Source organism: Heliangelus exortis, chromosome 15 (assembly GCF_036169615.1).
Source record: "Heliangelus exortis chromosome 15, bHelExo1.hap1, whole genome shotgun sequence".
Taxonomy (NCBI): domain Eukaryota; kingdom Metazoa; phylum Chordata; class Aves; order Apodiformes; family Trochilidae; genus Heliangelus; species Heliangelus exortis.
Genome location: NC_092436.1, coordinates 2,896,601 through 2,911,227, shown reverse-complemented (window position 1 = coordinate 2,911,227; position 14,627 = coordinate 2,896,601). Strand labels below are relative to the sequence as shown.

The window sequence follows — 14,627 nt, the reverse complement described above, 5'->3', positions numbered from 1 at the left end:
GGCAGAGGAGTTAATATCAAAGGCTAAAAATCAGAATAAGGCCATCAGTGAGATGCTCAGAACATACTCTGTGCTCCTTGAAATCAAAGGTCCTGCTTCATTTGGGGATTTTTTCTTTCCCAATCCCAGAAAACCTCATGAAACTTCCAGCTGACTTCCAAAGGAGCAAACCCGTAAGGTGCAAGAGCCTTTATCTGTGTTGGCTGAATAATTTATCTGCAAAATTAGTAGACTGGCTGCGATAGAACTGGTTGAATTATTCATTGAGAATAAATTATCCAAGATATTTAGCACTTCTTTCTGTTTGCGAAGGCTTCCTGAAACAATTCTGGTTCTGTGAATGCATTCGTTATTCATAAGTACGCAGTGAATAGATTATGCAAACAAATTTCAGCCTATGGGTTGTTTGTGAAACCTTCACTTCAGCTCTGGCTATTCATGGCTGTGACTGATCACGGAGACACATGGTGCTCTCTCCCCTCCTTGATTGGAGCACAAACTTTTAAAACAAGAGAATAACGAATGACAAACTGCAAATGATGGATAAGGACTAATGAATAATGCTCTTTCACTGCAAACTTTCAGACAAGTGATCGGTTGTGCCAAAGTCTGTGAAACTCTAGGGAATCATAAACATTTTAATGAATAAACTATTGACTGCTGGAAGACGCCTAAACAAAAGACAATAAAAGTGTTGCAGACAACACCGGAGTTTATATCACTATATACAAAGTGCACATTAACAAAAGTTTAACATTTTTTGCCATATGCTTCCATAACCTTTAAATTTTGGTCCCTTCTTTCTTCTGATTCAAGCTGGAAACTCCACTGCCAATTTCTGTCTGCCAACCACGGCCTCTAACTGTGCCACCACTTAAGGACAGAAGTAACCCAGTGAGTAGAACTACTTAGTGCAAAGTCGTTTATATATGCACAGGCCCTTAAAACATCAGCCTGACTGCAGGGCCTGTGATGGAGGGAGCTCAGTTCCTCCTGCAGGTCAGCCAAGCCCCATCTCTTGGCCTGATGGGGTTATGTCCCACACCCAAGGTCTGTAGCCATATCAAGGTGATTTAAAAAAAAAAAATATGCAGAGAGCAAAAACTACTGCTAATTTGAGGCTCGTTAATATTCATCACCCAAGGCTTTTTGGATTGCTCACTTCAGCGCGTGATCTTGCTGGCACAAAGAAGGTTTTTGGTTGGTGTGATGGATCATCTCAAAGTGAGGAGGGTGGAAAGCAGGAGTAATGCTGTTTGCAAGCTCCTAGCTCAGTTTCAAGTAAAGAATGATTTGTCTGAACTTAAGAGGCAGAGATAAAGAATGTTCACTGTCAGTTTTTCCCTTTTTATCAAAGTCACAGGGGTAAATCACAGGAGACGGAAAGAATCCGCATTTAACGACGGGGGAATCATGTAAATACGTGTGTGTTTAGGCACAGAAGTCTAAAAATGGCTATTGATAGTGAAACTGAAAACCTTGCAGAAAGGCAAGTACCTAGGTGCTGACAATGGGACTGCCTTACAGCCCCGGGAGCAGGACACAGCCAGCCAGATGTCAGAATTAGGAAACTTTTGAGCCACGAATAAGACTGTCACTTGCCAAAGTGCTAAGCAGGGATACCTGAGCACTTAGCAGAAGCAGCAAAAAATGGCTCTGTTCTTGATTTTTATCCAGAGACAGAGAAGGTTTCTATGTGTACTTTCATAACCACTTAAGTTTCTAAGATAATTTGTAGTTTTTTAGCTTTCTGGACACCTGCAAAACCCTTTTCAAAGTGAAGTGCACAAAAGCCAAAGCACGTGTAGATATTCACCTCTGAAATGTAGGGGGGAAAGACCTGCTTTGAGCTAAATGTTTTAACATTTCAGAGTTTCCCTTTGATGAGAACACGTATAAAAACTGCAAGGTGCATAGAAAACTTGAAGAAATCCGGCTGGGAAAAAAAAAACAAAAACAAAAAACCACCAAACAAAACCAACCAACCAACCAAAAACAAACAAACAAACAAAAAACATTCCCCAACACAGCTCACCCTCTGAAGTCCAAACTAAGTGCTTTTTTCCAAACCCCTGCTCGCAGGGATCTGAACTCGCACCAGAGACCCTCCGCCCGCAGCGGGCCAGTGACCCCCGTGCTGGCCACCGACCCCCCCCCTCTCCTTGCCCCGCTTTGTGCGGCCACCTCCTTCCCTCACACACTGGGTGGTTGGGTGGGGGGGACACACAAAAGCCCGGGCAGGGGGACACCCCCCTCCTCCTTCGTCCCCTGGCCCCCCCTCCTCCCCCGGGGGCGCGGCAGATGCGCGGCTGCCCGCGGTAATTGCGGGCACGCTCCGGAGGGCGCGGCGCACGGGGCCGACCTGCCGCCTCGGCGCGGCCCCGCGGGGCGGCCACGGGGCCATTGTCCCCCCGCCGCTATAAGTACGGGCTGCCGCGCCGTCGTGTGCCAAAGCCGCCGCTCACACGAGCGGATCGCAGCCCGCAGCACTTCAAAGACAAGAGCGGTCGCGTGTCCCCCTCCTGCCCCGCCTCTCCCCGCCGAGAGCTTTTTTTTTTTTTTTTTTTTTTTTTCCTTGCATCTTTTTTTTTTTGCCGTTTTTTCTTCCCCACTGAAGGCCGCCCCGACTCCCTCTCCAGCGGAAAAAAAATCCCCCCTTGAAAAAAATACCAAAGCAAAACCAACTCTTGCTTTTTCTTGCTTTATACTTTTTATACCGTTATTGCTTAACTGCATCCCTGGGAGTGCCTTTCCATGTGAGTACGGGGGACGCCGGCACCTGCGCTGCGCGGTGTCGCAGTGCCAAGCACTCCTTCACCTCCATCCTCCCCTCTTAGTTATGATTTTTCTCTCTCCCCTTTTACTGTTGGCTTTTTTTTTTTTTCTGTCTCTTCCCCACCTCCATCTCCCCTCTTAGAAACTTTTTGTTTTCTGTGTCTCCCCCGTCTTATTTTTTTTCTCTCTCCACCTTCATCCTCCCCATATTTTTTTTCTCTACCTCAGCTCCATCTCCCCTTTTAGTTAATTAGTTTTTTCTCTCCCCCACTTCCATCCCACCCTTATTTATTAATTTTTTGTCTCCCCCACCTCCCTTAGTCAATTATTTTTCCACTCCTCCACTTCCATTCTCTCCTCAGTAATTTTTTTTCTTTTTTCGCTCTCCCATCTCCATCCTCCCTCTTAGTTATTTAATTTTTTCTCCCCCCATCCCCTTCCCCAGTCGCTTCGCACCTTTCCCCCTCTCTCCCACCCCCCCTGCTGACGGCGATTCCGTCTTCTCTCCTCCCGCAGGATGCCCGCAGAGGCGGCCAGCAGCGCCGGCGGTGCGGAACCTCCCGGGGTTCCGCGAGAGCGGAGGAGGAGGCGCGGCCGTGCGCGGGCGCGCACCGAAGCGCTTCTGCACACCCTGAAGCGCAGCCGAAGGGTAAAAGCCAACGACCGGGAGCGGAACCGCATGCACCACCTCAACGCCGCCCTGGACGAACTCCGCAGCGTTCTGCCCACTTTCCCCGACGACACCAAGCTCACCAAGATCGAGACCCTGCGCTTCGCCTACAACTACATCTGGGCCCTCTCCGAGACCCTCCGCCTGGCCGAGCAGTGCCTCCCGCCGCCCCCCGCCTTCCGCGGGGTTCCCCCGCCCAGCCCGGGCAGCGATGCCGGTTCCTGGCTCTCCACCGGCTCCCCCTCCGCCCCCTCGCTCTGCGCCTCCGCCTCCGGCCCCAGCAGCCCCGCCACCTCCGAGGACTGCGCTTACGCGCCCCCCGACAGCCTGCGCGCTTTCCGCGGGCTGCCCGCCGCCGCTCCCCCCGGCGCTCCCTGCCTTTAGGGCGCAGAACTCCGCGCCTCTCCGCGCTGCCCCGCGGGGCGATTCCGGCTCCCACCGCCCCAGCACTGCGGGCGTAGGAGGTGTGTGCGTCTGGGGGTGCCTCCTCCCGCTGCACTTTGCAGCCGCCGCTCTCCCCCCCCCCCCCCCCCAGCCCTTTCTCCCCACTCGCTTCCCGTATGACACCGAAAACCGGGAAGAAAAGCGACAGATTTGCTGCCGCAGACGAGGTGAAAAGTCAATTTTACAATTTGTAGCTCTCCAGCGAAGAAAAACGAGCATGAAAATTTGGTTTGAACGCCCTGACAATGCCATGAAAAGGCTTAAAGGGGTCGATGCTGCCCGGGGCGCAGCAAGGGGGCTCAGCGCATCCCTCCTGCCCTGCGCCCAGGGCGGCTCAGCCTCTCCAGGGGATTAGGGGGTGGGTGGGGGGCCAGCACGGGCCCCGATGGGACCCTGCGCCCCCCGGAGAAATGGAAAGGCTCATGCATTAAAGATGCTGACCCCCAGCGCGGCGGCCCTGCTTCAGAGCAGGAGCAGACACGGGTTATTCAGCACCCGGGCCAGATAGCGGTTTAATTTATTCAAGATGTTCATTCATATGAAAATTGTATTTTTGTACATAAAGAGCTTTATTCTATTATTATGCCTCCTATCAAAGTGGGTGTTGTTGGGTTTTTTTAATTAAGAAGTTGTTCCTTACCCTGTAAATAAAATTTTTTAACGTTTTTACTGAATTTCAGCAGTGCTTCTGGAGTTTGGTTTCTTCAGCTCAAGGTTTTTCTTTCATCAGAAAGAGCCTGGGGTGGAAGGGAAGCTGGCACCCTAAGGTGACAGCCAGCACAGGCCAATATAGCATTTCCCACACCACAGACACGTGGTTACCTGCAAACATCAGCTGGCCCCAGAGTCAAGCAGAGAATGGATCAAAGACCCATCAGGATACATAGGAAGAGAGCAGGAGCTGAGCTGGTGCTCAGGACTGTCCTTGCCACTGTTCCTAAGGGGATCTGAAAGGTCCTGGGGGATTTGGGGCAAGGAGAGGATGCTGTGCCCCTGAAAAGGGCTTGAGCTGGCAGGTTTGAGCTGTCACTTCTCCCCAAGACGTGGTGTGATGGAGAAGGGTAGCAGAGAAAGGATGGCTGGAGTTGCACTGCATGGGCTTGGCACCAGCCCTGGAACAGCTGTGGCTCTCATCCAGAGATTGGGGATGTCAAGTGAAAGTGATGTGAAGTGAAATCTGTCCATGAAACCTGCTCCTCTCTTAAAAACCCCCAACCTTTCCTTTCTCCTGCATTTCTGTGGGATGGAGGAGCCCTCTGACATCCCCCACACACACACAAAGTCAACCATGCTGAAAGGCTTCTACTCTTCATGTCACCTCAGCATTGTTCAACACTCCTGGTGGCACCAGGCACCCAGACACTTTATCATCCTCACCCTGTTTTATGGGGGAGATGAGGCAGCACAGTCGTGTGTCTCCAGCCACCTCCAAAACACTGGTGGATCAGAGCTGTATGGGCAGTTAATGCGGTGTTCATGGGGAAAGGAGGTAGATGCTTGGATCTATGGTGTTCTACAAGCCCAAAGAAGTCAGGTCGTACACATCTCAGATGGGACAGCCCAGGGTTAGTGGAATGGATTGGTTTTCATTTGTCTGTGCCTCAGTTTCCCATGGGGTACCACTATCCCCTCACATCATCAGTGAATGCAGTGGTTTCATTAAGCAGAACTTTCAGAGCATTCAGATCTCAGGACATCTGTAAAGGCCCAAGAAGAAATTCAGTCTTCAGGACATGATTGTACCCAGAGCAGGGCAAAAAGCAGAGGACAAACCCTGAAAGCATCTGGCAAAACACTGAGAAGGCATTCATTACACAGGCCCAATATGTGTCTGAAAATTGACCCTCTTATGGAATGAAGAAGGAGGATACATTATAAAAATATAACACGCGATCATATAATTGCCATAAAAATTGGAAAGAGAGGAGCTGGAGTAAGTTTGAACCTCAGTGTTGGCATTTCTGCCTGTTTGAGTGCCTGAGTCTGCAATCTTTATATTCCTTTAACATAGTTTTCATATGCTTGTCTGGACACATCCAGCTCTTTTTTTCCCAGTAATTATAAATGCTGAAAAGGAAACGTTATTGTTTGAAATCCTAATAGCAGCATAATACTTCTATTAATTAAAGGCACCATCGACCAGTATAGCCCAGTTCCTTAATGATGTCCTGTTAAATAAAAGAGATTTGTGAAATCTAATTCTGGCAGTAACAGGTCTTGATCTGCGACGCAGTGAAGCTTTGCTTGCACCTGCCCTTGAAAGCCAGGAGGTTTTGTATGGAGTAGCCTCCAGGGGCTGAAATTTAGTACAGTCCATGGAGACAGAAGGTCATCTAAAGTCACTGGGTCCCAAGACACTGGACTTCAATCTCAAAGAAAAAAAAAAAACCAAACTTCCACAAGACTTCAAAATATCCTCTATTCTTTTGTATTTTCTTAGCTGCGAGCAGAGATCCGTGGACATTATGCAGTTATATAAAGACCATACATCTACCAGGACTCGGTGTATGATGTTAATGTTCCTAATGGGCAATGAAAGCTGCAAACTGCGGGAGGATACAATTAGATTCATACATTAACATGAGTCAGAGAACAGTTTTTCCCCCGAGCAGTGATAGATTCAGACATAGTTGAACAAATCTGCCGCCGGGACAGATGGAATGCCTATATTCAGAGGCTGAAGGACCAACCTGCACCCCCGTTTACAACAACGGGGTTTGTATTTATTTTTATCAAAAGAACAGTTTGGTGAATTGACAAGGAGCTGGAACAGGCTTCCCCAGTTGCTAGCAGGCGGCTTTTTTTAATTGCACTAAAATCATCTCTGTGAATAAGCAGGACAGAAAAAAAAAAAAAAAAAAAAAAAAAAAAAGTGAAACAAATGCTAGGGCTGATAAAATCCTTAGTAAATTCTTCTAGTTAGATGGTAAAAAATTTCCCATAAACAGGCACCAATCTCACTCTTATTGACTTCAGAAATAACTGGGATAGCTTGAATTTGAATCTGCACCGTGCTACATATATTTATATTCATGTTTTCATATGCCTGCTGCTAACTTTTGGCGTCCTTTACCCTGGCTGGATCCAGACAGCCACCTCCGGGCATGCAAGCGTTAGGGACTCTCTCCCAGGAAGTTCTGCAAGTCCTTAGGTCTCAGTTAATTCCCCTTCAATTAGGAGAGAAAGTCTGAGATGGCCCCAGAGATAGGGCATCCCTGCTAACTGGGAAACTTCCTTCCAGCACCAGCTTTCTCAAAACACAACTGAGATTACCCCACTTTCTCTCTGTTGGGATGTACCATGGGGAACCATCATCTACCAACTACAAGATGCTCATGTGCTCTGAGGACAGGGCCCAGAGCAGCCTGAGAGCATGGGAGCTGCTCTGTCCCAGCCTTTTACAGCTGATTTCAAGCTTCAGACCTTGCTGAGTTAACTCTGCTCAGAGAGTAAATAGCTGTGAATCCAAAACTCTGTACAGGTTTTGGATAACAAATATTTCCTGTGATTTTGGTGCCATGTGGTATCCTACTTATTGTTGTCCCTGCTGGGGTGAGGCTCAAAGAGTGCTTGGAGTTTTGTTGTTAGCATCCTCAGAAGGATTTGCACTACTGGGTGTCAATCTGTTGTAGATTTTGATTTCCCTCTGCACATGATCTCTAAAATACAGCCTGTGCTACAACCTGTGAACACACGAAACTTAATACTATAATTACAGTTCTCTGGGGCACAAATGCTCCATTAAGACTGATTTGTATAGTACGTAGAGATTACCAGGACAGAAGCAGGTGAGAACTGATTTTCAGGAGCTTTTTTATTGGTGGCATATGCAATTAAAGGGAATCACCTGGAGAAGCAGAGCTGCTAAGGACAGAGCAGATTTGCTGACTACTGTACGTGAGCACTGCAGAATTGAGATGCCAGAATACTGTATAAAATGCTGAACTTTTACTTTTATATCTTTCAAAGGACATTACTGAAAGCACTTGTTAATCTAGATTAAGAAAAACCAGTTTTATGTCCAGTAGCCCAGTAAGAGCATCCATGATCAACTCATCCCTTTGGCTGGCAGTGCCACCCTTCTCCAGGCCATGTGCAGGACTCCACAGGTACAAGAAACTGCTCTCACTTAGCTCCTGCACCTTTTGTTGGACTTGCTGGCTGCTAGTAGGATGGAACACACAGCATAGTTCTGCACAGGATAAAAACTTGCTGAAGATGGCCTTTCAGAGAGGAGATTAGCTTTATTCTTTGAGTAACAGTGCCTAAGGGTCCACAGACAGGGTCTTGCATGCACTGGGCCAATGGAAACATCACCACTGAGTTAAGAAAGTAGGTTTTCTAATGCTGTAACTGGGAAGAAAATGCTTCGAGTGTCTCACTAGCATCTCTGCTCTGAGTTCCTTGATTTCCCTGTACTTTTCAGCCCCCTGCTCCCTCATTTTCCACGCAGGAGATCCACCGTGCTTCCCTTCCTCTCCTGCTTCATGCCCCTGAGATGAGCTTAATTATGAATTGAAACCTGTGAGTTTCTATTTCCCAAACAGGGATTTGACAGAGTCCTCAGGACTTCACTGTCTCTTTCTTGGATTATTACATTCTGCACATTCCAGGTTAATCTTTTTTCCTTTTTTTTAACCTGAAGATTTTACAAAATTGCCTTCTAGGAAAGCAGTTAAAGCTGTCTAATGGCAGTCCGAGGTGATTACAGACCATGATGGTTTGTTGCACAAATAACAGATTAAGTTCCATCTGTAGGAGTTAATTGGAATTATCTCTACAAACAAACAACTTGTTCTGCTCCTCTCTGTATGGCAGATGTCAGCAATCCTTATAAAATAATACCCAGGAGAGCCTCCAGCAGGACTGGACGCAGCAGCAGGTGGCATCTCTCACCCAGTTCAAACCTGGCACATCAGAGAATCATAGAATCATCATGGTTGGAAAAAACCTTCAAGATTATCAAGTCAAACTGTCTGTCCCACACCACTGTAACCACTAAAACATCTCCTGAGGCACCACTACCACCTTGTCATGTTTCTCCAACCTGCATCTTTCCATTTGGATGAGAAGCCTGAAGAAATACAACATTTGCAAACAGGAAATATGCAAAGACAAAATCCCACACCTAAGATGGCATTAAACCAGTTCATATTCACAATGAATCCCCCATGGTGACCTTCAGGATAATGAAGGAAGAGTCTCAAAGGCAGGGTCAGAAAGAACAAAAATCACTACTTGCAGGTAAAAGTTGAGCAAGATGCACTGAACAGTCCTTTCCCACTTAATTGTCCTGCTGAAAATAGTCACTTTTGAGAAAGCAGATGTGCCCCTTGGCCAGCCTTCTCTCCTCGTGGAAGAAAAGCACGCAGCCCTTAGGGTGTAAATCTTCACATGGCCCAGAAACAGCATCCCTTCTTCCCCAGGTATTTTCCACTTTGGGCTTTGAGATCCATGGGAAATGGAATATTTATAGATAATTTTGCCCTGAACTTAGAAAAGGTGGAGACCTTTCCAGTAAAGCCCAGCGACTGTATGCAGCAGACTCAATCCCTCCCTCGAAAGCCTAAGTAACTAGATTTATCTTTTTTTTTTTTTACTTGGCCCTCCCTAGGTATAAATGCACAAGTTGTTTCTTGAGTTCACTGGTAGGAGTATTGAAACCAGAGGGGTTTAACTCCTGAGCTAAAAGAATATGGGGCTTGGGTTTTTTTGTTTTTTTTTTTCTTTCTTTCCTATTTGAGTACCATCTCTCCTGCAGCAAGTCTTTTGTAACCTGAAAGGAAACCCTTTCCTGTCACAACATCAGTAATGGATATTGCTCTCTCAATTACCCCTTGCTTCACCAGGAGAGCAACTGATGCGCATCGTGTTTATCCAGCTCACTGAAGTGCTTTCATTATCTAAGAAAAGAGGTTAATTAGTATTTAATCAATCTTTTCACAGGGTACAGTTTCCTCCTCTCCTATTTGCAATCCAAAAAGATGTCAGCTTCCAAAGCCATAATGCCCTCTTGATAAATCAAGTGGCAGCTAATGAGGTCTGTGGTCCCAGGAAAGGAGGGTCCTGGCTACCTGACCCTCAAAGCGCCTGTCACCTGCACCACTCTCCCGGGAAGCACTTGTTGGGATGCTGGGAGATGCCCGAAGCCATATGGGCTGCAGGGAAGGGAAATGTCAGCAGAGGGAAGGTGGTGGTTGTGCACATCCCAGGTTGGGGTGTGAGCATGTGTGTGTGTCTGGTGTGTGCTCACGGTAACCATGCTCTGAGATAAATCTCATAGAAATCCTGACCTCTGGAAAGAAACTCTTCTCTTTTCCAGATTTCTATGTTTTTTGGGTTTTTTTTTTATTTTTTTTTTTAAAGTGTATTAAAGATAACTCTTGGAGCCACCCAGCCATTCTTGCCCCTGTATGGGGCTGAATTTCAGAGGTGAATAAGAGACACTGATTATACTTGGTGTCAAAAATTACGGGTAATAAAAGCATTCGCCCATCTCAAAGAAAGATACGTAGGAGGATGGAGTTTCCCTCACTAGGCAGTAGGAGAGTTTTTGTTCTTCCCTGAAAAATGCCAGCAGCAAAACCAAAGCTCTCTGTCTTTCACCATTTCCATCACTTTAGTCCTGCTGGCTCTGCACAGATGGACCGAACCCAAACTGCTGAGACAAACACCCATCAAAGCAAAGGGAACTTCATTCCGGACACTCTCAGAGAGGGTCTTGGGTGAAATACTGGTTCAAGACTGCTGTTCCAGTCACCCAACCTTCCCATCCTAAGAAAGGCCTGGCAGCACTTGTAATGTTTTCTGAGATACTTGAGCAGAGAAATTGACCTGTGCATCCATATGCTCAACCCCTTTTGGCTACAGGGCTATTCTCTCTGTAGCCGCCGATGCTGACAACGAGGGGCTGAGACACATGCCCTGTGGTAGCCACGCTCTGGATTTCTTTCCCTGACTTTGGGAAATTCATTGTCTTTAGCATCGTCTGTAGGTTCAAAGTCCGCTTTCTCTCCGTGGGGCACCCTTTCTGGGTTCATAAAGCTACGTTCAGAAATCTCTGGCCAGCCCCAAAGCTGACAAAATAATGCTGCCGATGAATGAAGCTACCAAAGAAGACATAGTCCGGTTTGCATCTCAGTTACAAGAAGAAAGTGCAATGACAGAGTGAGTAATTGGCTAATTGTCTCTACGAGCTCTATTTTAACAGTGCAGTCGTGCGATCGCACCATCTGGGGGGAGCTCGGGGAGGGAGCCCCAGCACACACAAAGCATTTGGGACATGCAGGCCAGGCAACTGCCTCCTTCCCAGGAGGGCACTGGGAGCACCAGCCCCCCAAGTCCCCTCAGAGACGGGCTGGACCTCTGCTGAGGGTGAAAGGTGGGGTGTTCGGTCAAGAAATTGCTGCATTTTTTATGGAGCAGGCTCTGAAGCCCACCTGAGTTGCACGGGGAAGCAGAGAATGATGCTATCTGCCTGATTGCAGGGCTGCTAATGAGAGCAATTAAATGGGAGATGTTGGCGAGGTGGTAGGTGGGACAAATTGGCATCCTTGGCCCAGGCGAGGGTGCTGCCGGCTCTGGGTGTGTTTCCTGGGGCGTTTAGAAATGATGGCATTTCCCTCTTCTCGCCTTGAAAAAGCTGAATTACTGTATTTGAGTCCCCATCTATTTTCTTCCAAAGTTACCATGAAGCAAAAAAAGTATAAATCACACTTTTAAGTGGGCCTGGCACTCGGCTCAGAAGAAAAAAAAAAAAAAAGAAGAGAGGAAAAAAAAAAAAAAAAAGGAGGTAATGCCATAATGTAAAATAGTTAAAAGCTTATTAGAGCCGTTCAGGGCAGTAAGATTTCCACTTTGTTTCAGAACACCCCAAGCCCATCCTTTCATGCTATTGTGAAGGCAGCAATTCAAATCTCCCTTTGTCACTATGAATGGCCCCTCTTAAAGCTCTTTTATGCCAACATATTCCCTACAGGCATATGCCCTTTAGCTCTATTACTGATTTACCCAAGTATTCAGCCCATACCTTCTGCTTTTCTTTTTCACTCACTGAAGTTCCACATGACACGAGCTGCAGCCTCTGCTTTGGTGCCTGCCCCACACCCTGGCCCCAGCCGGGATGCTGCTGTCTCCACCGCTATCTATCTCACCAGAAAAAGCCACACACACAAAAAAAAGAAAACTAACAGAGAAGGCTTTTCAAATGATTGATTTTTCTTTCTTCCCCCCCCCTTTTCAGCATCCCCCCTTCTCTCTATCCCTACATTTGTTAGCCCCAACAAACGAGCGAGGGTATATACCTCCCTCTCCAGCCATAGGGGAAAAGAGCCTTTTGGGGCATTGAGGAGGGGGGTAGGGGGGTGGAAATGCGAGTGCAAAAAACGCAAGTGGGCCTATTACCTCTACTTACCCTAATTAGACTTGCTTTGAAGGGCTATTCAGAGGTTTTGAAAGGCTGTCCTCTCCCTGCATCTCATTGTGCAATGTTTGCAGAGACATTTGCATCTGTTTGTGCTTCGGAAAATAGCACTGGATGCTTTCAAGAAAGCAAAGCCACCTCCAAGCCCCTCCGCACCAAGCCAAGGGCCGGAGCAGTCGAGGTATGTGCAGTGGGCACTGGGGGGCGGGGGACACACACACCCCAGTTTCAAGGATTTCAGGGTGCTCCGCCGGTCCCTATTTAAACAATTCCCTTTAACAATGCAATTTTTAGGCAGAAAATCTGCTAACTAGATTAAATCCAGATGACACAAGGACGCAGAAACGGGAAAGGGGGGAAAAAAATCATTAAAAAAATTCAAGGCTAAAGTAAATGGTAGGCATCCTAACAGGATAGAAAGTGTGAAATCCATGCAGAGCTAGAGAGAATAGCTGGCAGAGCAGCCCAGGCTTTCATACGCATATGGCCTTGACCATTTGACTCTGGTCCCATTGAGGTGATCAGCTGGAGACGTGAAGGGGCATCTCTGGCAACACACACGTCCCGCTCGCTCCTTGAAGAAAGCCCGCAAAATAAAGCTGCATAAAGGTGATTGATAGTAAACATTTTGTAATTTGGAGGGATTAAACTTGCAGGATGATCTTGATCAGGTTCTCAAGGCATTGCCAGAATGCAATTACATTAGAATAGCCGCTGCTGGATCGCTGCTGGCAAAGCCACAATATCCGCCAAAGAAAGGGGGTGTGAATGGGACAAAAGGGTTAATTTGAATACGTGCTGAAAAGACTGGAGGTGGACAAGGAGCTCTGCAAGGACTTCATCAGGAGCCATGGGCAGAAGGAGACGGTTTTGCAAATAGAGAGGGCGAGCGGAGAGGATGTTTGTAAAGCACACTTGGAAAGGAGGGGGAGAAAATAAAAAAGAAGGGGGGAAAAAAAGCCCCACAAAGCTCATACTGCTTCTTTCTTCCATTGCCCTTGGCTACGCTCAGAGGAGCACTCTAGATGGATTAATCACAGGGAAAAACAATGGGATAAAAGTCGTCTTCTCCACCGTCTGTCCTGGCCGCGGAGGGGCTGCGCTGCTCATTCCGCACCGGCGCAAGGCGAGTGTTGGCTTCTGGCCCGGGCACCCACCCGGCACCCACCCGGCCCGGCCACGGTGGGCAAACTCGACCCCTGGTCCCAGGCTGCACGTTTGGGAACCGGGCTTTTCACCGAGGGAAACAAGGCTAAGGTTACGCTATCAGCAGGTTGAAGATTTTAGCAGATTACTCCTCCAAAAATGCTTAGCAGGAATTAAGAATGCAAATCCACTTGCCCGTTCCGGGGACAACACGATCCCCCATGCCAGTGACATTCTCCTGCTAGCTCAGGCACCCATGACACGCGCTTTTCCGCTCATCTTTTTAACTTTTAAACACGCACTGGCATCTGGAAAATGCTCCTATGCATGAGCAGGACTCGGTTGCACTGGGTGGGCATGTCCCTCCTCCCCGGGGTGATGGGGAAGATGCTGTCTGTCACCTCCTCTCATCCCTGTCCTGTCACCTCCTCCCATCGCTGCTCCAGTCGGTACCATGGTAGCACCCATCCTCTTGAAAGAGGGAAGAAATGTCCTGTGCCCTCACAGAGCTGCTGCAAAGTGTAGGATCTGAGTCTGGAGCAGGGCCTGAGGCCAAGTGGGGCTGGATGCCACAGGTGGGAAGGCCAGGCTTCAAGAGAGGAGATGATGCCATCGCTGCTGGCTTGGGATGTACAGCAGACCTCACACTCTTTGGGGCTCTCTCTGCAGTTTCTGGAGGCTCTATGAAGATGTCCATGTCTCAGGAAGAAAGCAGCAGCTGGGCTAGGCAGGGTCAGTCAGGGTGGTGACCCTCAACACCCCACATAAGCCCCAGGTTCCAGAAAGGGGATGTAGATGTTTGCACAAGCACTCCAGGGGCCAGGTGGCCTCTCTTGGGCAGTAAGACCTTCAAAGCGAGGCACTGCCTGTGCAGAACACCAACAGCAGCCACCTGGCTCACTTACAGACCCCTGCCCCAGCCTACCAGCCCTCATCACCACCCCTGCCCCAGGAGGGGTGCCAGCCCCAGGGACATTGCCAGCCTGGCCATCTGACCCACACATGGGTGATTGCACACCCTGGGGGGTCAGATCAGGCCTTGGCATCTTCCACCACACAGGGGCTTGGGCAGTTCCAGCCCTTTTTTGACATTTGAAGCTCCAAATGAAGTTTCGGCTTTTTCTGCAATGACAAAAGTGGGGTTCAGCTCTGCTTTTTTCTGTTGGGACA

General features: G+C 48.1%; 1 protein-coding gene across 1 annotated transcript; it reads left to right on the top strand.

Annotated features, from left to right (window-relative positions):
* The first annotated feature begins 3,292 nt into the window (after nt 1-3,292).
* NEUROG1 (neurogenin 1) lies at nt 3,293-3,829 on the top strand. The gene has a single exon (XM_071759173.1). It carries the CDS (start codon nt 3,293-3,295, stop codon nt 3,827-3,829), a length of 537 nt encoding a protein of 178 aa, XP_071615274.1.
* The last annotated feature ends 10,798 nt before the right edge of the window (nt 3,830-14,627 follow it).

Excerpts from the sequence above, each read along its gene's own strand:
- NEUROG1 (XM_071759173.1), top strand. The coding sequence starts at position 3,293 with ATGCCCGCAGAGGCGGCCAGCAGCGCCGGCGGTGCGGAACCTCCCGGG.